General features: G+C 49.4%; 1 protein-coding gene across 1 annotated transcript in view; it reads left to right on the forward strand.

Annotated features, from left to right (window-relative positions):
• dock4b (dedicator of cytokinesis 4b) overlaps positions 1-26744 on the forward strand; it is a 50435-nt gene that overhangs the window by 4266 nt on the left and 19425 nt on the right. The window contains 29 exon segments of the mRNA XM_067254951.1: positions 395-494; positions 497-542; positions 1587-1671; positions 4681-4768; positions 4771-4831; positions 9402-9483; positions 9870-9930; positions 10072-10204; positions 10898-10986; positions 15054-15179; positions 16351-16475; positions 16714-16876; positions 17609-17715; positions 18499-18652; positions 19113-19210; positions 19339-19422; positions 20254-20354; positions 21443-21524; positions 21956-22126; positions 23255-23447; positions 23781-23920; positions 24576-24710; positions 25043-25141; positions 25267-25361; positions 25537-25612; positions 25818-25918; positions 25994-26052; positions 26160-26308; positions 26453-26538. Coding sequence (XP_067111052.1) covers positions 395-494; positions 497-542; positions 1587-1671; positions 4681-4768; positions 4771-4831; positions 9402-9483; positions 9870-9930; positions 10072-10204; positions 10898-10986; positions 15054-15179; positions 16351-16475; positions 16714-16876; positions 17609-17715; positions 18499-18652; positions 19113-19210; positions 19339-19422; positions 20254-20354; positions 21443-21524; positions 21956-22126; positions 23255-23447; positions 23781-23920; positions 24576-24710; positions 25043-25141; positions 25267-25361; positions 25537-25612; positions 25818-25918; positions 25994-26052; positions 26160-26308; positions 26453-26538 — 3089 coding nt within the window.

Raw genomic sequence — 26744 nt, forward strand, 5'->3', positions numbered from 1 at the left:
CTCTCCCGTCCCTCCCTCTCTCTCCCTTCTCTCCTGTCCCTCCCACTCTCTCCCATCCCTCCCTCTCTCCTGTCTCTCCCGTCCCTCTCTCTCTCCCTTCTCTCCCTCTCTCTCCCCTTCTCTCCCTCTCTCTCTCCCGTCCCTCTCTCTCCCTTCTCTCCCGTCACTCTGTGTCTCTCCCATCCCTCCCTCTCTCTCCCTTCTCTCCCGTCACTCCGTGTCCTCTCCCATCCCTCCCTCTCTCTCCCTTCTCTCCCGTCCCTCTCTCTCCCTTCTCTCCCGTCACTCCGTCTCTCTCCCATCCCTCCCTCTCTCTCCCTTCTCTCCCGTCACTCCGTGTCTCTCCCGTTCCTCCCTCTCTCTCCCTTCTCTCTCGTTCCTCCCTCACTGGCAGAAGAACGATGGAGACCTGTTCCACAGGCTGTGGCACGTGATGAACGAGATCCTGGACCTGAGAAGACAGGTCCTGGTGGGCCACCTCACCCATGACCGCATGAGGACGTCAAGCAGCACATCACCGCTCGCCTGGACTGGGGAAACGAGTGAGTGGAGATGTTCCTCCTTCTGCTAACATCCCCCCTCCATCCCAGAGCTCTACATCCCCCCTCCATCCCAGAGCTCTACATCCCCCCTCCATCCCAGAGCTCTACATCCCCCCTCCATCCCAGAGCTCTACATCCCCCCTCCATCCCAGAGCTCTACATCCCCCCTCCATCCCAGAGCTCTACATCCCCCCTCCATCCCAGAGCTCTACATCCCCCCTCCATCCAGAGCTCTACATCCGTTTTAGTCCCCCTGTCACTCACACACCAAGATGCTCTCTCTCTCTCTGTCTCTCTGTCTCTCTCTCTCTCTCTGTCTCTCTCTCTCTCTCTCTCTCTCTCTCTCTCTCTCTCTCTCTCTCTCTCTCTCTCTCTCTCTCTCTCTCTCTCAACATCAAACACTTGGTTCCACTCCCAGGCTCCTTCCTATGTATTTTAATGTCACACTCTGTCCCTAGGCTTACACTGTGCAATATCGGTTCCCTTTCAAACTCACACACACCACACACACACACATTTCTCTTTCTCTAGTATCATGGATGGATGGGCAAGTAGTATTCCCTGCACAGTACAGAGAATGCATGGGTAACCAGGTCTGACTCTGTCTGTCTGTCTGCCTGTCTCTCTATCTGTCTGCCTGTCTCTCTATCTGTCTGTCTGTCTGTCTGTCTGTCTCTCTCTCTCTCTCTCTCCTCTCTCTCTCTCTCTCTCTCTCTCTCTCTCCTCTCTCTCTTCTCTCTCTCTCTCTCTCTCTCTGTGTATGTCAGTCTGTCTCTCTGCCCTGCCTGTCTGTCTCTCTGTCTGTCTGGACCCACCCCCTGCTAGACAGACAGATGATCAGAGCCTCCTCAAACATGTCCACCTGAATGCTGCTACCAACTAGGGAGTCAGTCTGTGTTGGTGGTGCGTCTGTCTCAACGCTTCATCCTTCAGATGCTGTCAGTCCTCACCAGCCTCTGAGATGGGCTGTCATATGATGACCCGGAGGAGTGACAGTGATGTAGGGATGCACTGATGCAACGTGTGTGTGTGTGTGTATCACAGGCAGCTGGGTCTGGACCTGGTCCCCAGGAGAGAGTTCAGCATGGTGGACCCAGATGAACTCAGCGTCACCGAGCTCTACAAACTGGTGAGTGTCCATACAGAGGACACACACACGCATGCCGGATAGAAGCCGCTGCAGTAGAATCTCTCTCCCAGTGCTCTATCTGTTTTCCAATCATTCCCATCGCGCAACCTCCTCCTCTCTCTGAGCCTCTCTTGTTACCATGGCAACCACATTCCTGCCTGACGCGGAGAGGGGAGGCGAGGAAAGGAAAGGAGAGGGAGAAGAAAGGAGAGGAGAAGAGAGATGAGTCGGAGGTGGTTTTACCATTCCAACAGTAATTTGGTCTCTTAATTCCCTTTATGTCCAAACAATGGCATTGTTGGCATGAAAGGCTAATGTAGCTCCATTACACCCTGAAGCACCACACAGATGACAGCCGTTCTCTACCTCACACACACACACACACACACACACACACACACACACACACACACACACACACACACAACACACACACACACGGTAATAGTTTATCAGAGAGATGTTAACAAAAGGCTGCTCTCTGCTTTGTGTGGATGCTTTGGTTGTTGCGATGGGGCTTAATTGAATAGTAGAGGGGTGTGTGAGTGTTCATGTTGGTGGCTCCTCTGTCTGCTGTACAATCACAGAGCGAGGGAGCCGGAGGCATAGGATGGGTCACATCATGTTGTTTACAACCAGATGAGTTACAGACACACACAGACACACACAGACACACATACACACACTCATTTGTCCTTTGATCTCAATCCAAAGCCCATTGTGTAACCCATAGCCCTTTTTATTACGATGACTACTGCCCACAGTAAGGGTTAGATGGAGAGAGGGAGAAATGAGAGGGAGAGAGAGAGAATCATACTCTTAACAATAACACAACACTTCGTCAGAACACACACACACACACACACTGATTGTATGGCATATCAGGAGAGTTGAAGCAGGGCCAGTGTCCCAATGAAGCATTGTGCTCTTCCATAGCCAACATTCTGAGTCACAAAACTGGACATCTCTGGGCATGTGACACTTCTCTGGGCACGTGACACACTGCTGTGCTCAGACACACAGACAAGGGGACAGAGAGACCAGCAGAGATAGAGGAGGACAGCGAGAGATCCACAGAGAGACAGGCAGGCAGACACAAATATATCAACAGTATATTTGTACAAGGCTGTTTCCTATTCGATGGTATCCGGATATTAATACTGTTACCTGGGCAACAGAGATAAGACCAGCTAAAGAATGGAAATCTCCTTCTTCCCCTCCATCCCTTCCCCTCTCACCCTTTTCTACCCCTTCCTCCAGTTCTTTTCTGCCATCAATCTTCTTTGTCACAATCATTTCCCCCGTCATACTGTACATTGATGTTTTATTATCTTCGAATCCTATATTTGTCCTCTTCTTTTTCCCCAAAATCATCCTCCACCCCTCCATTTTCCTCTCCTCCTCCACCTTCCCCTCCGACTGCCTACCGTTCCTCCTCCTCTTAGCTGGGATATTGAGGAGTGCAGTGTGGTGTTTCGTAGGTCTGTTTTAGCAGCAGCCATCTGGTTGTGTTAGTGCACGCGCATGTGCGCGTGTGTGTGTGCGTGCGCATGCCCACTTAGCCAGCACTCCTGTCTATGCAGCAGACCAAGGCTCAGGATGAGTTGGGTTCAGCCATTTTGGTATTGTTCCCCATGCTAATGTGTTCACCGATGTGGGTCTAATCAGCTGTAATACTCGAGGCCGCACTCCCCTGCGTCTGAGATAGGAATCTCTCGAGTTAACACGGGAGTCCTCTGCTATAGAGCCATACGGGCAGAGGACTCCAAGCTGTTGGAACATTGTCTCCTTTATCCCTTCTTGACATGGGGGGATGAGTGTGTTCCGTCATATGTGTGTGTGTGTGTATATTTGCATAAATAATAATGAATGGAGAGGACCGGGGCAGACAAAGAGAGAGGAGAGGGAAGGAGAGAGGGAAGGAGAAGCAGAACATTACACACAACAAACCGTAAGATAGTCTACGAAGCTGCCAGGGAGTTTGCATCATTGATGAGGACTTACATTTACATTTAGTCATTTAGCAGACGCTCTTATCCAGAGCGACTTACAGTAAGTACAGGGACATTCCCCCCAGAGGCAAGTAGGGTGAAGTGCCTTGCCCAAAGGACACAACGTCAGTTGGCACGGGCGGGGAATCGAATTGGCAACCTTCAGATTACTAGCCCGATTCCCTAACCGCTCAGCCACCTGACTCCCTACTTGATGAGGACTCTACTATACTCTACTGTACTCTATTGTGTTCTGCTTTACTGTACTCTGTTTTAGGCTCCTCTCCCCTCAGCCCTCCTCTCCTTTCACTGTGTGTGTAAAATGTAAAGTAAGTGCCACAGCACTTACTTTACTTTACTTTTGTGCCACAGCATAAAAAGTGAAATACTTTTTTACAAAATATTTTGGAAAGCTGCATTTAATAAAATAAAAAAAAGGTTTAAAAAAAAGGAGATGTTTGAAATTGTCGGCGTCAAAAGGATGTCTGGCAAATGCGTGTCTACAATGTATTTTTGTATTCAGGTATCAATATGATGTGAGGTCCAGTTACCAGCGTGACACTTAAACATGTAGTAGTAGGCTAATGGCTACTTTTTACTTAAGTAGATACCACAGTTTTTTTAAACATAAGTATCTGTACTTCTACTTGAGTGAAGGACTTTTTCCATCTCCTGGATGAAGCTCCAAAAATGGCAGCATATTAACAGAAACAAATTAGATTTTGGAAGCTAAAAGGAGTCTTGCTGTGAACATGCAGACTCTGGAATTAAGCAGAGTACTCAACCCAGCTCTGGGAAAATAATATTCATCGCTTTTCCAAGGCTTCTGTGTTAGGCTCTAAAGTGTTCAGAGAAAATACCATACGTATGAATACATCTGAAAATTCTCCTCTTGTTGGTGGCAAAATCAATGATGCTTCTAAGGGGTCTTTAGTTATCTACGTTAATCTGCGATATCTAGCCTGTACACTGAAGCAATTGTCTCACTAGATATGTTCTTCCTGGTTCCTCTCCTCAGATGGAACACCGCCATCGTAAGAAGGAGACTCCGGTGCCGGCCAGCACGCACCACCTGTTCGTCCACATGAAGAGTCTTCTGAGCTCCAACCTGGGGAGGAGCTGGAGGTCTTCTTCTACATCTACGACAGCCGAGAGAACCGCCCACTCAGGTGAGGCACTGGCCAATCACCGAGCGTGGGCGGAATGATTGACCACACACACTCATCTCCGGACGTAGGTGATGAGAACTCGTCTCAAAGTTGTTTCTTCTTGAGTTATGTCGCGAGTCAGAGAGAAGATATTCCATTTCATCTGGCAAACAAGTCTGATTGATCCGATGGGAAAAAAGGGGGGGATAGAGAGAGAGGAGAGAGAGAGAGAGACGAGAGAGAGAGAGAGAGAGAGAGAGAGAGAGAGAGAGAGAGAGAGAGAGATGAGAGAGAGAGAGAGAGAGAGAGAAGAGAGAGAGAGAGAGAGAGAGAGGAGAGAGAGAGAGAGAGGAGAGAGAGAGAGAGAGAGAGAGAGAGAGAGAGAGAGAGAGAGAGAGAGAGAGAGAGAGAGAGAGAGAGAGAGAGAGAGAGAGAGAGAGAGAGAGAGGAGAGAGAGAGAGAGAGAGAGAGAGAGAGAGAGAGAGAGAGAGAGATGAGAAGAGAGAGAGAGAGAGAGAGAGAGAGAGAGAGAGAGAGAGAGAGAGAGAGAGAGAGAGAGAGAGAGAGAGAGAGCTTGTCGTTCAGAAGCGCAGCCTGCTCTGGGCCCTGGTGGGCCGTAAGAGAGGAACTAGGCTGACAGTGATTGGATGAATGTTTCAGTGGAGTGAGTCTCAGGATCGTCTGGATCCCAGAAAGTGTTTCCATCACAGGGGTCTGTCATAGTTATCACTCAACTGACACTATGGGACCGTTGTTACCGTTGTTGTGATGGCTCGGCTGTTAGCAACACGATGCATGCGTCTCCTGTGTTGTCGGTGGGATTCCCTCGTTTTTTAACTGTTTTTTTCCATGTCAGTTGGTTGGAATGAATGCCATATTGCGGAGATAAAGGATTCAGGGTCATGTTGTCACCAGAGCAACAGCTCTATGTGTTGAGAACTGCAAAAGGTGATTATGTAAGCAGCAGGCAGCCTTGGATTTCAATGTGTCGTCTCTTCCTGGTCATACAGATGACTAATATCACATGAGAGAGCAGCTATTTTTACCTGTCCGTGCAGCGCTGTACTAGGCTGGCTGCTGAAGAGGTGTTATGTCTGTAACAGCACCATGGGATCTGGTATGTGGGCTGGAAACATAACTGCTATGTGATTGGCTGACTAGGCACTGGCAGGGCCCACTGAGAAAATCTGCAATTTTTCTCTCTCTTATCTATTTCTTTCATTCTCTCCTTGTGTTTCTGCCTCTGTCTATCTTTCTCTCCTGGGGTCTCTTTCAAGTTTGCCTTTCTCTCTATGCCTCTATCTCTGTCTGGGTGTCTCTCTTTGTTTGTCTCTCTTTTCTCTCTCTCTCTCTTTTCACTATCCAGAACTGTTCTCAGACACACAGCTTTGAGGTCAGAGATAGTTAATAAATGCAAGCTCTAGCCGATGCTTGGTCTTGAAGCTGGCTCATTAGTGTCAGAAGTCTCACCTTCATTTATCCTCCTACTGGGACTCTGTAAAACAGTATCAGCCGACTGAAGAGAGTCTAGCTGTCTAACTGGAACCTCTTTGTAACAACTCGTGTTTGAAATGTATACGAAGCACACCTGAGACAGCAGATTGGTAATTAACGAGTGACCGTCAGTGTCTGTCTGAGCTGCGGTTGTTACTAGATGTACCGTACGAAACACAACTCCCTATAGAGACGGCTGCGTGACAGCTTGACAACCAACGACTGTAGTTTAAACCCCTCTAACGTTTCCACCACATGGAGACTTTGAACGATAGCCGTGCTTCGATTTATAACCATATACATGCATACTAAATCGCGTTCTCCTGGAGCTTGCGAAGGGAGATGCTCAGCTGGGGAGGCTGAGGGTGTGTTTGCAGGCCTGCCTTCACATGGCTTATCTCTCCTTCCCTGGCCGAGGGAGGCAGGCACTGCTGGTGGCAGCCCTCCATACTGGTGACTCTCACTCTGGCAGGCTGCCAGTCAGTCAGTCTCCAAGGTGCTTGGTGCTTGGTCTGACGGCTGGTGGCTGGTGACAGGAGCAGGGGCAGGGGGGCTGAGGCTGGGGGGCCAGGGGCTGGGGCAGGGGGGCTGAGGCTGGGGGGCCAGGGGCTGGGTGGGGGGGGGCTGGGGTCAAAGCTGTTTTGTTCCATCCTAAAGAGAAACCCTGCCAACACCCATCTCCTGTCAGACATGACAGCTGCCTTCTGCTTTAATAACCCACTTACACACACACACCCTTCCATACGCCTCTGACAGGCAGGGCTCTCTCTTATTTCTGACAGCATGCTGTGGCACTTGACCGTCTCTCGTCATGGAAACAAATGGGTTTCCCTTCTCACACTGGTCAGCTATAACAAGAACTGCCACAAATAACTCTTTCGTACACACACACACACACAGCCAGTCTAAGGATGATTGTCACAGATGGTGTAGGAACATGTTCCACTGTTGTGTTGACAGTGTGGATGCTGAAGGATGAGGACCTGCTGTTGGAATGAGGACCCCCCCCCCCATCTCTTTCTCCCTTCTCTAACACACTCTTCCATTTCTACACACCTTCATTGTTCATCTCTCCATTTTTGTTGACACATCTGTTACTCGTTTGCACGTCTGTCCATCAGTCTGCCTGTTACTGGAGACTGGTCTTAACGTTACCATGGACACCAGGTGGGAAATATTAAGAGGCAGGGAGGGAGGGAGTGGGTGAGAGTGAGAGCTATCTATTAATGTTATGTTAATAACCGTGGTGATGGAGAGAGATGAGGTCCCACTGGGGGAATCAGTGCTCTTAACCAGCCTGATCAGAACCTCACAGTTGTGTGTGTGTGTGTTGGTGTCGTTCACTCGAATGTGCTTTTGCTTTGGGACTTGTGTGTGTGTGAGGGCATGTGTTAATTGGAGGCAGATCTCTTAACAATGCAGTCTTAATTACAGTTCACTGTATGTGTGCCTTTCATGGTTAATTCATAACAATATGTCAGGCTAGCCAAACAGGTTAGCATTCTGCTGGTTTATCATTGAAATATGCTTATCACATTGGCTAACCTACCTGGAAAGCCAAAAGCACTATGGCACTGTAGTGTACCAGCATGCTAATGTCCACCACATAGTATAAACATGGAGAGAACAGGGATCTAAAGCATGTTGATCAGTTGGGCGAGTCTGTCTAGGAGAATTGGAGACTAGCATTGACTGCTATCGGTAGCTCGTTGGCTAAACATTGAGCCGAGCAGGCTATTGTGTCGTCGTAATGTAATGCTGTCTGGCTAGCTAAACCATTGGCAGTTAAGAGAGAGTTGGCCCATTGTTCAGGCACTAGTGCATTACAAGGCTTCTGTCTGCTTATCTGGGGAGTGTGAAAGTCACCTAACTGGATTAGTCTGCTCGGCAGAGGAATCAGTCCAAGCTCAGCATGGGTCTGCTCTGGGTGTGAGTGTGTGTGTGTGTGTGTGTGTGTGTGTGTGTGTGTGTGTGCCCGGCAGATGCACCCTTCTCTGTCCACTTTGTGGGAGCATCTAAAGCTAGTTGTGCAGTAGGATAGATTTTATGCTGTGAAATGTGAACTCCACGCTTCAAGTGGCACCCTGCTGTAATAGAAATGTACAGGATGACCCAGAGTGAGAAAGCCAATGTTTAGTATATGAATACGGTATTTGATTCTAGGGGGTACATGACAAAATCATGTTTCATTAGCAATAGAACATTTTTAACAGCATGGTGGCAGAAAGTTATATTTTCAAGTTCATCCCTTATTCATAATGTCAAAATACACACCTATCATATCATTTTAATGTTTCACATCAACTACCACTGCAGTGTAACTTTTATTCAAAGGGATTAAAACATTTACCTCCACCACTACTCCAACTTTTTATTTGTTTATTTGTTTGTGCATTTGTATTTGTTTTTGACAGTGTAATATCTGGGCCGGCATCTCTCTCAGAGAATTCATTGTTTTCCACATGAATATTTCAGCTGGTCCAGAGAAGAGAGACAATGAGGGTGTGAAGGATGGATCGAGTTGGTTTGAAAGAGAAGTTGGTTTATTTGAGGGAAGCATTCGGGTTTTCTTTTTGGTGAATCTATGAAAGCTTTACAGTTCCTAGCAACTTCAACGTTGTTACTCCAGGTATTCCTGTGGATTGTTGTGCAGTAAATGGATGATACTTAAGGTGTAACATCCTCTGTGTTTCTCGAGGGTGTGTTTATATTCCTGTATTCATCTTTAAGTAACCCTACTGCAGATGTCAACCTCACATGAACACATCTGATCACTGTCCTTCAATGTACAGCCGGTTAACAGCACCGCACCTCTCTCGTTCCTTTGTTCTAACTCTCTCTCCTCCTCTCTCCCTCTGTCTCCCTCTCCCTCCCTCCCTCCCTCCCTCCCTCCCTCCCTCCCTCCCTCCCTCCCTCCCTCCCTCCCTCCCTCCCTCCCTCCCTCCCTCCCTCCCTCCCTCCCTCCCTCCCTCCCTCCCTCCGTCTCTCTCTCTCTGTCTCTCTCTCTCTCCCCCTCCCTCCCTGCCTCCCTCTGTCTCTCTCCTCCTCCCTCCCTCTGACTCTCTCTCTCCTCGTCTCTCCCCCTCTCCTCCTGCAGTGAAAGATTCTTTGTGAGGCTGAACAAGAGTGGCGTTCCCAAGTCTCCAGAGAAAACTGAGAGACAATGCACTCTCTTTGTGGTGAGAACTGGACCTACTGTACTCTACTGTACACAACCTACTAGTTATTATACCTGTCTATCATGTCTTCTAACCGATACTGTACGCAACCTACTAGTTATTATGCCTGTCTATAATGTTGTCTAACTAATACTGTTTATAACCTACAGATTTACTGTACTGAAATGTATGTAATATACTATTCTGTCTGCTGATTGATATTGTATTATATTGATTTAAAAACCTAGATTTTTTTTCATTGTATATATGTTTAATTGTATATAAATTATACTGTTTTTAACTTACAGTTTAAATGTGTATACATGACAAGTATATCTTCTGATTGATACTGGATTTTACCCACAGCTGTATTAAATGTGAATACTGTATATGGTGTGCTCCTACAGGATCTGGGAAGCAGTGATCTCAGGAAAGATGTCTACATTGTTGTCCACGTCATAAGAATAGGTGGGACTAGGAACTGGATGTTTCTGTCTGATTGATTTCCCTCAGTCTTCAAAGACTGACAGCCTATGTGTGTGTGTGTGTGACTTGTGTGTGTCCTGTATGTGTATTTGTGTATGTAACCTTCATGTGTGTGTCCTGTAGGCCGCATGGGAGCCGGAGAGAAGAAGAACCTGTGCAGCATCCAGTACCGGCGTCCGTTCGGCTGTGCCGTGGTCAGCATCGCCGACCTCCTCACGGCAGACTCCAAAGATGACCACCAGCTCAAGGTTTACGCGTGAGTCTCTCAACCGACCACATCACATGCTGCACCTCCACCCCTGTGAGCATCATGTAGTCTCTCCCAGTATACTGACAAGCTGTCTGATGACGTCACTGAGGTGAGGTAGGTCGGTGTGCCCTGGGGTTATGCCACGCCCCTAATATATGTTTTCGGGGTGAAAAAAAAGTTCACCAAAAGGATAGAAAAAGCTGTCCAACCCTGTTGAAAACACTGACGTCAGTGAGTCGACTGAACTGCAGCGTAGTGAACTGGCAGCCGTGTGACCAGGCCTCTCTGCCACACTGTCCCAAAACAGAGGCCAGCCTCGGTGGCCCCAGGGGAGCAAAACGGATGCTATTGACATAGTAATGGTTTGGCCTAGATCACCAGGACCATAGGCAGACAGATTTAGCCCAGAAAAGTCTCGCTCTGACATTCTGAGGCTATTAGCTGGATTAGAGTGCAAGGGCTCTTTTGTTACTACATGGATTAACATACATAGAAGTGCTGGAATGATATGATGAGGTTAAACCATGAGATGTTTTTTTTTATTATCCTTATCTACTTCTAGGAAGTAGTGTACACACCAGGACTGTACACATGTCTTGTGTACATATAGGCATTGTACTGAACAGTATATCATGTCAGGTACTGCTATGTGACCCTGATGTAAATCTCACGTGTGTGTGTGTGTGTGTTCTGTTGCAGCTGTAACACAGAGAGTGAGTGGTACCAGATCCATGAGAATCTCATCAGGAAGGTCAACTCCAGATACAACCTGTCTGGTTCTAACACGGGTGAGATACATTGCCCGGCCTCTCCTCTCTGACTCATGGGGAACGACACAGTACTTCGTAGCATGCTCGATCAATCATGAGTCACATGATTGACTTTCTGAGAAGCAGCTGGGCTCTTCCTGTCCTCTGCCCTGTAATGTGCTCCTACTCTTCACTGTGGCCATATTTAGTGTGACCACATAACACCTCCTGCTCACCACCACTAGCTTACGTCATCAGACCCTTTCATCCTCTCTCCTCCGCTGCTTCTGTTAATCGCTGGGTTGTCTTTAGATGAGGCTAGTTAACTGAACACATACCATATGGGAAATGTAGGTCCTTAGAGTGCTACATCAAGGCCATCTTTTAGTTTCCTCGACCTATGAGGAGCAAGTCCCAGACACAGGATAAAAAGGGCCAGGTGGGAGTCTCTTCTCCTGCAAGAGTCAAACTTTGCTGAAAACACATCGAAATCACAACATGAGATGGATTGAAGGAAGTTTCCCAGCTAGGCGTGTCACTCTACTGCTGTAAAAGCACTTCAGAGCATCTAGCTCCGTACATGAAGGCCTCCTTAGGAGGTCCACGCATCCCAGCATGCACCAGGCTGGTATAAATAGCCGTGTCTTCCATATGAAGCCCCCCTCAGCACTTTCCCATAGCAACAGGTTGCTGGAGATTAGAACATCGGGCTCTTGCTGTGAAAACACGTCAGACTGATGTAGAGACGATTTGAATAAACATAATGGAACATCATGTTAGTGCATTGGGAAGTGTGTCTGTGCGTGTGCGTGTGTTTGTGTGCAAAGTAGATACTATGTCGTTTATTAACAGAGTTCTCCTCTTTAGGAAAGAGCAGTTCTCACCATTCATTAAACTTGTTTACACCAATTAGGGTGAAATATATGTACTGTTCTCCCAGTCCTCAGCAGAGATAGGAGTTCTGGATTAAAGGAGTTTCAGGAGAATCTAGCAAACTCATCTGCAAGTCTGCAGCCTTCCCTCAAAAGAGACGTAATTGCATGAGTTGCAGTCCTACAACTGGGGACTATTGAATAATGAGGGGGGAGGGGGGGTGTGTATGCAGGAGAAGTCTACAACTCAGGAATATTGAATAATAATTCCAATTCCAGAGGGACAGAGAAAGCGAGAGAGAGTGAATGACTACTTATGATGACACATAGTCATTTAGCACGCAGCAGTGACGGAGCCAGTCGACAACAATAGCCGTACCCGAAGCTGCCCCCCCGCCCAGCTCTGTGAGAGACACACCAGCAGGCTGGAGACAGGGACCTGAGCCCCCCGTCCAGCCCTGTGAGAGACACACCAGCAGGCTGGAGACAGGGACCTGAGCCCCCCGTCCAGCCCTGTGAGAGACACACCAGCAGGCTGGAGACAGGGACCTGAGCCCCCCGTCCAGCCCTGTGAGAGACACACCAGCAGGCTGGAGACAGGGACCTGAGCCCCCCGTCCAGCCCTGTGAGAGACACACCAGCAGGCTGGAGACAGGGACCTGAGCCCCCCGTCCAGCCCTGTGAGAGACACACCAGCAGGCTGGAGACAGGGACCTGAGCCCCCCGTCCAGCCCTGTGAGAGACACACCAGCAGGCTGGAGACAGGGACCTGAGCCCCCCGTCCAGCCCTGTGAGAGACACACCAGCAGGCTGGAGACAGGGACCTGAGACACCATCAACAAAAACCTCCACATTCGTCTGAAACGCCAGCGAGGAATGGAAGGACAGAGTGACTCAAACAGACACGATGGTGAAGACCGTCGTCCTTCACCATGGCGACCAGAGGGCTGTGGTTGTGTTGTCACAGCGCCGGGTGGTGTGTGTCAGCCCGTAGGGCGAGAGGGCAGGTCAGGGGGTCATTTTGTTGGACGTTAGGTAATGAGGAGCAGGAGGAGATGCTGTGTCTCGCCGCCTCGAGGCTTCTGATGCCAGAATGTTCCCATCTGTGATTGGCTGCGTTCTATGTGGCCTGTATAAGATGGAGGGTATCCAAGCAGAAGATGGAGCCTTGACAACGAAGTGTCTCTTTGCCCACATTAGCAACCGGACAGTTATGTAAGATGAAACAGAAGTTTTCGTAGCGCATACCGTCGGGACACGACAGCCATATGCAGTGCTCTCTGTGGATTTAGGCAGGGGCAAGAGTGGGAATCAATTGTTCTGTTATCTGAGAGTTGAGATTTGTGATGGAGACAGTCACGTGGAAGTTTGCTTAACACTGACTTCATTAGTGGTGATGTTGCTCAGAAGCATGGTCAGGGTCACACACACACACACACACAAACCCACGCACGGATCAACTCACACACACAGACACACCTGTGATTAATGGAGAGCTGATATGTTCTTCGGCCCTGACTGCATCCCTACAGCGGCCTGTGTGTGTGGCCTTACCTGGGGCGGTGAGGAGAGTCAGAGACTCTCGCAGTCTGGTCTGCAGCCAGTCCGATCGATCGACCCTTCTACCGACTGCCGCTCTTGTGCTACGTTGTCGGCATTATTGAACATAAGTGAATTAGGGAGTCAGGTGGCTGAGCGGTTAGGAATTGGGCTAGTAATCTGAAGGTTACCGGTTCGATTCCCGGCTGTGCCAAATTATGTTGTGTCCTTGGGCAAGGCACTTCACCCTACTTGCCTCAGGGGGAATGTCCCTGTACTTACTGTAAGTCGCTCTGGATAAGAGCGTCTGCTAAATGACTAAATGTAAATGTCTAAATGTACCCCACAGTTGGCCTCTTGTCATCACAATGATGTACAGTTTAATAAGTAGAATGAGTATTGATGGCATGTGAATTATACCGCTGTGTTCTAGCGAATAGCCTAAAGTCCTTACATGATTATGCAAAACCTTTGACCCAGTTACTGTGCTCTCATGATGTCTCTCTCTCCTCTCTTTCCTTCCTCTCTCTCTCTGCCCCTCTCCCTCCATCTCTGTCTGTCTGTCTCTCTTTCTCTCTCCCTCTCTCTCTTTCTCCATTTGTTCTCTCACGGTGCGCAGATCATTTCTAGTGAAAAAAAATCTGTTCCTGCATCTTCTTCTGCTTTTCCACACACTTCTGCTTACTTAAAGATTCTTAAGTAAGCATTTCTCCAAAACGGAGACTTTCAACAAATCAACGCACTGTTCCCATCGTGGGAGTAGCAGTCAGCCATCATCTCCTTCTCCTCGCTCCCCCTCTGTCAGAAGGCTGCTCTTAAATACCCAGCATGCCATCGGTGTGGAGCACCTTGCATAATTAAACGCTCTTCAATTCATTAAGCTGAACTGGCGGGGGGGTGGGGGGCAATTAAAATGGTGTTATAGTGTGAGTAATAGAGGCCTGTGTTTGTGTGTGTGTGTGGGGGGGGGTGTAAGGGACTGACTGTTTGTGTGTGTGTGTGTGTGTGCGCTGTAAGGTCTCGCTGTGTGTGATTTCTCCAGGATACTGAGGCCCTGGCTACTCTCCAGGAGGCTCTTATTAGCAGCCAATTAGCCTGGGAGCTGCTGCTTCACTCTGTTGGTACTGGGGCAGGGAAAACTGGGCTAACTGGAGAGACAGGGACATGCAGGGAGGGGACGTGGAGAGATGGAGGGAGGGGGAGAGGTGGAGGGAGGGAGAGATGGAGGGAGGGAGGGGGAGATGGAGGGAGGGAGAGATGGTGAGATGGAGGGACGGGGAGATGGAGATGTGGGGGTAGAGGGAGGTGAAGAGATGGATTGACAGAGGAAGGGAGAGAATGTGGGGGGGGGGGCACAATGCGAGCAAGATATTATAATGCTTTTGTCTGAGGCGTTACTGGGTAGGATAGTAATGAACTTGGTCTGCCTTATTGTAGCTGTGCTGGTGTGTGTGTGTGTGTGTGTGTGTGTGTTTACCACAAGCTTCATCCACATGAAAGAGCAGGGGAGGACAGGCTATCTCTCCTTTCTCATCAAGCCAGGCTGCCGCGTCAGACTCCCTCACACGCAGTTTAGGCTTTTTTTTCTTTAGAGGTTCTCCCTAAAGGTCTGACTGTCTCCCATTCCCCATAGTTCTCCCTGTTACTGCAGAGACTATCAAGAATGTGATGATGATGTGTGTGTGTTTTCCCCAGGCCTGTCGGTGGCTCTCCAGCTGCTCCACGGGGACATAGACCAGCTGAGAAGGGAATACAAGGTGCTCTTCAACAGGGGCGTGTCCATCACCAAGAAACTGGGCTTCTCTGACATCATCATGCCAGGTAAGAAGCCCCATAGCTCTGGGTGTGACCATGCTCTCCGCTCTCCCCCTCCTCAGACAGACACGTCGTCCTGTTCTCACACACACACTCTGCTTCCTCCTCTTCTCTCACCCCACAGCAACTCTGTGTGTGTGTGTGTCCGTGTCTGTGCGTGTGGACACGGACACACACACAAGACAGGATGTTGGAGGATTGCTTCCTCTCATCTCTCTCCTCTGTTCAACCACAAGTTGTCTGCAGAGGAAGCAGCTGGCATTCTGTCCTGACTACTTCTCGTTCACACACACACACACACAGGATTTGGGTTCGTCATCTCCCTATTTGTTAATGGGTAGAGAGGGAGGAAGAAAGATGGGGTGAGGAGAGAGAGAGTCAGAGAGAGGTAGTATGATATGAGAGAGAGAGAGAGAGAGAGACAGAGAGAGACAGAGAGAGACAGAGAGAGACAGAGAGAGACAGAGAGAGACAGAGAGAGACACAGAGACACAGAGAGAGACAGAGAGATTATAGTGTCCTCACCGGAGCATGTGCTTGTTTGAGATGCTCTGGAAGGTTCTGTGTAGCTTGTTCTTGTCACGAAAAGGGACAAGGTCCCACCACCCCACACTGACAGGGTGTTGGCTGTGCGCTGCATGCCAGGTCCAGTGCATGCCAGGTCCAGTGCATGCCAGGACCAGTGCATGCCAGGTCCAGTGCATGCCAGGTCCAGTGCATGCCAGGTCCAGTGCATGCAAGGTCCAGTGCATGCCAGGTCCAGTGCGATGACAGGAGCTGATGCTCAGCATGTCCTCCCACATGCGCCGGTTCAGCTGACTCGCACATCTCCAAACTCCACACAAAGCTACTCGAAAAAGGAACACCTTGCACTTTCACGAAGAATACTTTGCTGACGAAGGCTATATGCAAAAAAAGTTTGTGTTAGTTCCCTGATGATTAAAAATGAAGTATTTTGGTGGGTGCAACCTTTTTTTCACACCAGTTCAAGGTATCTGCACTCAGTATTAGAAGGTGAACATGACAAAACAAAACCAGTTACAGGAAGCGGATCGAACAAGGGACCTCTCGGTCAGCATTTAAAAACTTTACCCCTGAGCTACGCCTGTATCTCCAGTCAACCTTGACCCTAACCCCGTCCAGAAGGTCGACCTCAAGGCATGCTTCCTCCCTGCAGGTGAGCTGAGGAACGACCTCTACATCACGCTGGAGAAAGGAGAGTTTGAGAAAGGAGGGAAGAGCGTGGCCAGGAACGTGGAGATCACCGTCTACGTTCTGGACATGGACGGCCAGGTCCTGAAGGTGAGGCGCCTTCAGCGTGCGTTGCCGCGACGCGCTGTGGTGAACCGTGTCACCATGGTGACGCGCATCATGCCTCCTTTCACATCTGAGCTGCAGGTTTCCTGGCGATGCTTACGCAAGCCAGTCTGAAGATAATGCAGTACTTATGTGATTCATATCTCAAGATGCAGTGAATATCTAGCCCACATTCACATAATGACACCTCTCTAACCTCGACACCCCCCCCCCCCCCCTCCAGAGTCAGGTGGCAGCAGGCTCAGGAGAGCCAGGTGGTGATGAGTACCACTCCTTCGTGCTCTACCACAACAACAGCCCTCGCTGGGCAGAGCAGATCAAGCTGCCCATCCCTGTGGATATGTTCCGAGGATCGCATGTGCGCTTCGAGTTCAGACACTGCTCCAGTAAGACTGTGGGTGTGCGCGTGTGCTTGCTTGTATGTGTGTGTGCATACATTTTTTTTCTCTTACACATTTGATCAAACACACTCTCTCAACGCTCTCTTCTTGCAGAGTATTGTAGTGTGTGTGTGTGTGTGTTTGGATGAACTCAGAGGCTTGTGAGCTTTTCTGAAGTCAGTTCCAGTGATATTGGTGTTTACAGCAAGGTTGTAGATGCTAGCTCTGCTGGGCCAGCTAGCCTGGGGCTCCAGGATCTGGGGATGAGCCCTCAGTTAGCTGTTGCCGGCATCCTGCTCAGCCCCTGATACCATGTCTGACACTCTGGACACAGGAAGTTGCTCAGTGAGAGACAACCTTCACACCTCAGTCTCCTTGGAAGCATCCCTGCTTCAGATCTTCGTTTGTGTGTTGTGGAGGCCCGTGCTCTGAGGAGATCAGACGACATGACGTGGTGTGACACCAGAGCAGGGCCTCAGTACCAGCTCTGCCGGGGGAGGATTGCAGCTGTGTTACATCATGAACCAGCCCTGTCAGACTGGGGTATAAGAGACATCTTGTACCGCTGCCAGGTCTATGTTTGTTGTTTTTTGAGTGTGTATGTGTCTGTGAGTGCGCAGGCTGGTGTGTGTGTCTGCGGGTGTGTGTGCGGGTGTTTGTCTGTGCGGGTGTGTGTCTGTGCGGTTGGGTGTGTGTGTGTGGGGTGGCGTGTCTAACAGTGAACTTGTTGCTTGACAGCGAAAGACAAAGGAGAGAAGAAGCTGTTTGGCTACTCCTTCGTTCCACTGATGCAGGAAGATGGACGGACTCTGCCTGATGGGACCCACGAGCTCATAGTCCACAAGGTAAATACCAGTCTGTATTACTGTAAATACCAGTCTGTATTACTGTAAATACCAGTCTGTATTACTGTGAGCTGCAGACTGTATTACTGTGAGCTGCAGACTGTATTACTGTAAGCTGCTGCAGGACCGGGCTGGGGCCTGTAGAGGGGCCTGCAGAGGAGACAGACAGAGACACACAAGTTAGGGAGTGTTCTGGAATTGACACACTGAGTCAGGGAGTGTCAGAGCACACCCTCTCTCTCTCTCTCTCTCTCTCTCTCTCGCTCTCACACACACGGCTGTTCTCGGGCGTATCTGACCATCCATGTATTTACCCGGCCCACCACAAACACCCTGCCTATTTGTGGAGCGTAAGATGGATTTATTCAGACATGTTTTGTTCTGTATGGGCTGCTACATGACATGACACGAGGCCTCAGGACAGCACATGCATGGATCCTATGTTAGTCTTGTGTGTGTCCATTAATGAAGGAAACTGTCCACAATGCCAGATGGAAAAAGCTGAAAAAGCTCAATGAAACTGGCCTAGTTTCCCCTGCTCGGAATAGGCACGCACACACACTTGGATGCCTCAGAGCTGTGGCAGATTCAACACACGAGACACTCTAACACAAGTTTATTCTGTCCCAAATGTGAAGAAAAGATTACGTTTGATCTTTACCAACTAGCTGTGTAAACACAGATGCAACAAAGTGATTTGATGTGGATGTGTTTGTCACTTCCCCCTAACCTCATAAGTCCCCCAGGATCTGTGTGTCCAGTAACTCCATGTCTCCCTGTCAGTGTGAGGAGAACACCAACCTGCAGGACTCAAGCCGCTACCTCAAGCTGCCTTTCTCTAAAGCTAATCTGCCCGGCAACAACCAGGCGGTGAAGTCCACTAAGGAGTCCTTCTGGATCACCTCCTTCCTCTGCTCCACCAAGCTCACCCAGAACGGTACAGCACAGAGGAGAGCAGACAACAGCATTACAAAGTAGTGTACAGTACAGTACAGCACAGAGGAGAGCAGACAACAACAGTACAAAGTAGTGTACAGTACAGCACAGCACAGTACAGCACAGCACAGCACAGTACAGCACAGTACATCACAGTACAGTACAGCACATCACATCACAGCACAGTACAGCACATCACATCACATCACATCACATCACAGCACAGTACAGTACAGTACATCACAGTACAGCACAGCACAGTACAGTACAGTACAGCATAGTACAGCACAGTAGTGAATACTGTCGTGCCTTTTAGCCTAATGGTTCTGGTCATAGAGTACCGTGGGTCATTCATTCTGCATCAGCTAGCTTTCAGATGCCTGCAGTGGGGCTTGACTGCTGTCTCTATGGTAACAGGTGTGTGTGTGTGTGTGTGTGTGTGTGTGTGTGTGTGCTCGCAGGGGACATGCTGGGCCTGCTGAAGTGGAGAGCCCATCCAGAGAGGATCAACGACAGCCTGTCCAAACTGAAGGAGATCGATGGGTCAGAGATAGTCAAGGTAGACACACACACACTGACAAACACCCTGTCTCTTTAGCTCTCTGATCTAAGGAGCTCCTAAAGCTCTACGAGTGGCCAGCCAGACAATCCCTGACCCTCAGCTTCCACCTGTCTGTCCTCCCTCAGTTTCTGCAGGACACCCTGGACACCCTGTTTGGGATCCTGGACGAGAGCTCCCAGAGATACAGCCTCAAGGTCTTTGACAGCCTGGTGAGTACATTTACATTTAGTCATTTAACAGACGCTCTTATCCAGAGCGACTCACAGTAAGTACAGGGACATTCCCCCCCGAGGCAAGTAGGGTGAAGTGTCTTGCCCAAGGACACAACGTCATTTGGCATGACCGGGAATCGAACTGGCAACCTTCGGATTACTAGCCCGATTTTCTCACCGCTCAGCCACCTGACTCCCCGAGTAAAGCTGCTGCTGGCCATGCAGCTGATGCTGCATGTGTGTGCTGCACTCACACTCACTCACACTCACAGACACACACACTTACAAACCCCTTTGGGATGCCAGTGGGATGTGCGCAATTCTGTGCCACTACACTGTGCTTGCCATGGTATTGATCTGAACCTAGTCAATCTGGCTTCCATACCCACAAACACGTGTTCACTCAAACTGTGCACACACAGTGACTTAACACAACCACACAAACACACACACACACACCACCCCCACAAACACACACAGACCACACAATGAAGGAGAAAAGCTGTGTTCGTAACCACAACATGAGTGTGATAGTCCCCAGCCTCACTCACAGCCTCACTCACAGCCTCACATACAGCCTCACATACAGCCTCACATACAGCCTCACATACAGCCTCACTCACAGCTTCATTGGAGAGTCCTTTGGGACAGGCAGACAGACAGACAGACAGACAGACAGACAGACAGACAGACAGACACACACACACACACACACACACACACACACACACACACACACACACACAGACAGGCAGACTGGCAGACAGACAGGCAGGGTGTGGTGTTGCTGTGGCCTCAAAGTAACCAGCAGTGTCTCTGGTCCCCCAGGTGCACATTATAAACCTCCTACAGGACAGCAAGTTCCAGCACTTCAAACCCGTCATGGACACGTACATAGAGAGCCACTTTGCTGGGGCCTTGTCCTACAGGTATGTCCTATCCTGGATCTGTGTGTGTGCGTGTGTGTGAGAGAGATACCAATGGCGCCCCCTGCCTGTAAAAGATAATTATATCATCGTGTCATCGAGCTTTCTCTCCATGTGTCCACTTGTGGCAAGCATGTCATGCTGTGATGTCCTTGGAAACTCAGTGTCTGCTAGGACACACACACACAAGGCAGACAGACACACACACACACACACACACACACAAGGCAGACACACACACACACACACACACAAGGCAGACACACACACACACACACACACACACACACACACACACACAAGGCAGAGACACACACACGCACACACACACAAGGGAGAAACCTACACACATACACAGACAACCACACTGACAATTTCAAACATCTCCCTCATGGCCATGGCTGATCAGGAATGTCTCAATCATGTCGACATCACTAACTCCCTCTGTCTCATCCATAATGTACTTTTATTTATTTTTTACTATTTTTCACACAAACAGGGAGAGGAGAACAGAGACGTTTTCCAAACTTTTTGTATCTTTTTTTTTTCCAACCTTTAAAATTTTATTTTGGAAGGAGAACAAAAGAAGCTTAAAGCTAACCCATTTTTCTAAAATAGTTTTTTCAACCTTTCAAAACTTTTTTTTCCTAAACTTTTTTTACACACAGTGAAAGGAGAGTAGAGGAGAGAGACATCATGCCACCAAATACAGAGAAGTAGAAAGTACAGATAGGTGTGTAAAAAAAAAATAAGGAGTGAAAGTTAAAAGTAAAAAAAAAAAAAAAAAAGTGAAGTAAAGTACTGATACCAGAAAAATCTACTTAAGTATAGTAACAAAGTATTTGCACTTTGTTACTTCCCATATCTGGTTCTCACACACTCGACCTGCTAAGCTTTCAAGCTGCTCTCACTAAAACACACACTCACACTATCTGCTTTCACACCACTGAGGTAGACTGTGGCATTGTGGGATATGTATACTCTGTGAAGAGTAGAACAGGTGGGAGGATACCTGCATCATCCTGAACACGGCGCTGTCTTTGAAGTGTTCTGGAGTTCATTGTGTGTGTATGTGTGTGTGTGTGTCTCAGGGACCTGATCAAAGTGTTAAAGTGGTACGTGGATCGCATCATCGACGCAGAGCACCAGGACCACATACAGCAGGTCCTTAAGGTGAGATCATTAACACACACCCACACAAACACACAACACACAACACACACACACTCTCTTTGTCACAGCACCAGCTGAGCCTTGTGTGTGAGCTGTTCAAAATGGTACCAGGTCGGATGTCTCGTTAATATGGGTGCCTGCTCCTTCCCATCGAGCCTCCCTGTCCTTTCAGCACGAGGGAGTGCCATGGCTTGGGTGTCCACCAATTCCCATAATACATTATTTGAATGGCTCACACTAATGATGTCACATAGCCATTTGTCATCCCGAGACAGTGTTCCCCAGTAAATGCTTTATTCTGTCAGACAGCACATGACTAATGACTGGTGAGATGGTGTTCTGACTGTCCTCTCTCAGGAAAACCATCTATGGATTTCAACCAATTGCAGATGAACTGTTGTTAATGGATTTACCAATCCCATGTCCCCCAGGCCAGTGAGTACATCTTCAAGTACATCATCCAGTCCCGGAGACTCTTCTCATTGGCTACTGGCGGTCAGAATGAGGAGGAGTTCCGCTGCTGCGTCCACGAGCTCTTCATGTCCATCCGCTTCTTCCTGTCCCAAGAGAACAAGGGCACCAGCCCTGTCACTCAGACACAGGTGTGTGTGTGTGTGTTAGCTTTTGTGTGTGCAAGAGAGTGAGGAGGGGCTGTTTAAATAATATTTAATTATACTGTATTTATATACATAACACGTGTGTGTGTGTGTGTGTGCTGGTGTAATTAAAAGTGTTGTTGAGTACTTCTGTTTGTGGGGGAAGGTGGTGTGTGTGTGTGTGTTTTATTGTCCTTCCAGGCATGCCTGTTAATTGGGTGTGATTTGTAAGAGAAGGCCTGTAATGGAATTTCATGGCTGTAGGACCCTAGGGGAGGTGCAGTCTCTGATGCTGCGTTAAATGCTGCCAGGAGACACACACACACAGACACACACATAGTTCTTGCCTCTGAGGAGTGTGTGCGTGTGTGTCTAGGATGTGTGCTGATCTTCTCGATATCCTCCTTTTCCTCCTCCCCCTCCTCTAGCCCCTCCCCCTCCTCTAGCCCCTCCCCTATCCTGTGCAGTCTAATCCCAGCCTCCTGGCCAGCTAAATCCACTGGGACCTCCAGCAAAGCTAGCTCTGACCTGTTTCTGTCCTCTCTGGAGTGTGTGTGTGTGTGTTTCTCCTATTTTCATCATGGCCCTCCAGCTGTTGGGCCACACAGGAAAGACACACACCCACACCCACACACACACACACACACACCCACACACACACACACACACACGTACAGACAAACGCACACACCACCCCATCACATTAGAAAATGTTTGATCTCTGATCCACATCTGATCCAGAACAATGCATGTGGAGGGTGTAGGGCAAGCTTGTACAAATCCTCCCTCTTCACACCCCCCTCCCCCTCTTCTCAGGTGCCCCCCCCCCCTCTCCACCGCTCCTGAGGTCTCCTCATCCTCTAGTTCTCCCTCTCTCGTCCCTGTCTCCCTCTCTCCATCACTCTTCTCTCCTGCGTGTGCCTGATGTTTACAGAATGTTGGAGGAACGTTGGAGAACGTTGTTTTGTTAGTACCTGTCTCTGGCTTGCTTAGCCCCTCAGGAGAGAACCGACTTCTCTGACAAGAAAAAGACCTCGCGTTCTCTCCTCACGGTCCCCAGGTTAGATGTAAACGGATAAAATCCTGAGACAAACACCTGTGTGTGTGTGTGCGTGTGTGCGTGCGTGCTTCCAGGCTGTGTTCCTGCGGACGTTCCCTGCCGTGTACAGCGAGCTGCTGAAGATCTTCACGGTGCGTGAGGTGGCCGGCTTCGTCAGGGAGACGCTGGGCAGCCTGCCCGCAACGGCTCACGCTGACTGCCCCCTGGAGGTCGTGAAGTTGCAGTGCATCTCCAAGACTGTGGACAGCCAGCTGTACATCAACCCAGGTACACACACACACAACCCAGCATTATACACTGCTAAAAATAAGATCAGACATACTCTGGGTAATACACAGCTTCTTGTGACCTCCAAGACTCCCTGCCTGGTTAATGATGATGATCGAGGCTGGTAAATGACATGAGCTGTGTGTTATTAGCGCCTGCAGCAGATAGAGACCCTGCAGCAGGATGAGACAAGGAGCCGGGCTGACGCACTCGTCATACAGCTGGACCTCATCTGGGGTTAAACACACCCTGGGGTGTGTGTGTTCTGTAATGTTGGGGCACATGATTATATGTTTTCCTGTGTGTGTGTGTGTGTGTGTGTGTGTGCGGCAGACTCGCGGTGCATCCTGCTGCCAGTGGTTCTGCGTCTCCTCCAGGCCCACATGCAGGAGCAGAGAGACCTGGTCATGTGCGCTCGCATCCTCACCGGCATGCTGTCCCTCATCAGGAAGGACGACGCGGCCGTCACCACGGTGAGCACACGCCGAGCTCGCTCGCACTGCAGCCCGCCGCCGGGGAGCATGGGTAGTGTAGTCAGAAGGAAGGGGATTTATGTGAGGTATGAATGGCTAGTTGAACCCAGTGAACAGCCAGGGTCCGTTGATCAGATGCTAACACCAGTTTCAGATGCCAGAGTGGGGCTTGTAGAGAGTCCAGCATCATGCTGAGTGAGGTGCCAGACCTTGGGTGGGTGTGTGTGTGTGTGTGGCCACAGCCAGGCTGAAGGAGCAGCAAGTGTGAAGACTATCAGCAGGAGACAGAAACACACACACTCACACACACACACACACACACACACAGGATTTGTCTTGCGTGTGTCTAAGTGACAAGAGGAGCAGCCAGCCAGTCGGACGCTGTCTCTCTCTTTATCACTCTGTCCAAGACCAGACTCCCAGTCAGGAGAAGAGACACCAACAGAGACCTCTGCCTCTCCCTGCCTCCCTCCTGCTCTCTCTCTCTGTGTCTCTCTCTCTGTCTCTGTCTCTCTCTCTGTCTCTCTCTCTTTCTCTCTCTCTGTCTCTCTCTTTGTCTTTCTGTCTCTCTGTCATTGTCTATTTCTCTCTTCCTATGCAAATGTCTTCTCCATGTTGTTCATGTCATGCCTGTATCATGTGTGTGTGTGTTCAGGAGCCCCTGGTGTCAGAGGAGGTCGATCTGATCGTGGAGAGCCTTCTGGGGGTTCTCCTGAGGACCATACTGGAGATAACCAACAGACCTCAACCTGCAGGTCCTGCCCTCAGACTGCAGTTCCAGGATGTCACTGTGAGTGTGGGTGTGAGAGTGTGTGTGTGTGTGTGTGTGTCTGCCAGTTAAAACAAAATACAAAATCTCACAGTTACAGCTGTATTCTGAGAAAAACCTTTCCAATTCAATTTGACATTTAACCAAAATGTCAGCAGAGCCCAAGGCAGTTAAAGAATGCCCTCACCTTCAAACTGAGATGTTAACAAAGTTGAAATTGGGACTGCAAACAGACTTTTATTGTCACGCAACTTCAGTTGGTTTGACTTTGGTTTGTCTCACTGTGTAATGTCAATGTTTCTGTCCTGCTGTCTCTCCCTCTTCTTGTCTCTCTTTCTCTGTCTCTCTCTCAGGGGGAGTTTGTGGCCTGCCTGCTAGCTCTGCTCAGACAGATGAGTGATAAACATTACCTGCAGCTCCTCCAAGCCTTCACCAACAAGGATGACCTGAGGGTACCTCACACACACATGCACACACACATACACACGTACTCAGGGACAAACCGCCCAAACACACACTCAAAAATAAGTTAAAGTTGCTTGTTTCTTACCAACCCTCATGTGTGTTGGCATGGCAGGACTTCCTGTTACAGATCTTCACCGTGTTCAGGATCCTGATTCGACCCGAGATGTTTCCTAAAGACTGGACTGTCATGCGATTGGTCACTAACAAGTAAGGACTATTGTAGGAATAGCCTCATCTCTTCGGTTAAACAGAATGTCAGTCAGATAATACTGTCTCTCTCTCTCTCTCTCTCTCTCTCTCTCTCTCTCTCTCTCTCTCTCTCTCTCTCTCTCTCTCTCTCTCTCTCTCTCTCTCTCTCTCTCTCTCTCTCTCTCTCTCTCAGCGTGATCATTACCACAGTTCTATACCTGTCTGATGCCTTGAGGAACAACTTCCTCAATGACAAGTTTGACTACAAGGTGAGAGACATAGTGTGCTATATGGAGAGCAGCTAAAGAAGTGCTCCTCCTGAAGACAGGAGCTCCAAGACAAGGACTCCTAGACCAGTCAAGTCGTTCTAGCATGATTCCAGATATGTTTGGGAGTGCTTCCAGTGTGGTTCTAGAAGGGTTCTGATGCTTACAGTGTGGTTCTAGAAGGTTCTGACGCACGCTGTTGTTCCAGATGTGGGACTCCTACTTCTATCTCTCGGTCATCTTCATCAACCAACCCTGTCTGCAGCTCGAGGCCTTCTCTCCCTCCAAGAGGAAGAAGGTTCTGGAGAAGTAAGACACGCACACACACACGCACACATTGTGATGTTGTGCAGCTTTTTCTAAGAGTTGTGTCTGCTTGTGAAGGTACGGGGACATGAGGGTGATGATGGGCTGTGAGATCTTCAGCATGTGGCAGAACCTGGGTGAGATACTGCTGCTCTCTGTCTCTGTGTCTCTCTCTGTCTCTCTCTTCTGGATCCTTCTCTTGTTTTGGTGTCCCTCTTTTTCACCCTCCGCCTCCCACCTCCAGGCGAACACAAGCTGAACTTCATCCCTGCTCTGATTGGTCCGTTCCTGGAGGTGACGCTGGTGCCCCAGCCCGACCTGAGGAACGTCATGATCCCCATCTTCCACGACATGATGGACTGGGAGCAGCGCCGCAGCGGCAACTTCAAACAGGTAGGGGGCGCTCACGCCCAGACCCCCGCTGCCCCCTACAGCCCCAGCCACCCGCAAGGACGGCTGGAGGGTCTGTGCGGGACAGCATGGGGTTCCAGCTGTGTGTGGTAGTTGGTGGTATCTGATGGTCTGCTCTGCTACCAGGTGGAGGCCAAGCTGATAGACAAGCTGGACGGTCTGATGTCCGAGGGGAAGGGGGATGAGACCTACAGGGAACTCTTCAACAGCATGTGAGTCTCAGAGGAGAGAGGGAAAGAGAGGGGCCTGGGGCTGGATGGATGGACTGACGGATGATTGAATGGATGTTGAAAGTGTTTAGGGTGGATGAAAGGAGGGATGAGGGGGAGGGGTATGTAGTAGAGGTTGGTAAGTATCCTTGGGTCCCTTTGGTACATGCCATTTTCACAGTCCTCAACCTCAATACGTGACAACACTG

The sequence above is a fragment of the Osmerus mordax genome, chromosome 17, assembly GCF_038355195.1.
Source record: "Osmerus mordax isolate fOsmMor3 chromosome 17, fOsmMor3.pri, whole genome shotgun sequence".
Lineage (NCBI taxonomy): Eukaryota > Metazoa > Chordata > Actinopteri > Osmeriformes > Osmeridae > Osmerus > Osmerus mordax.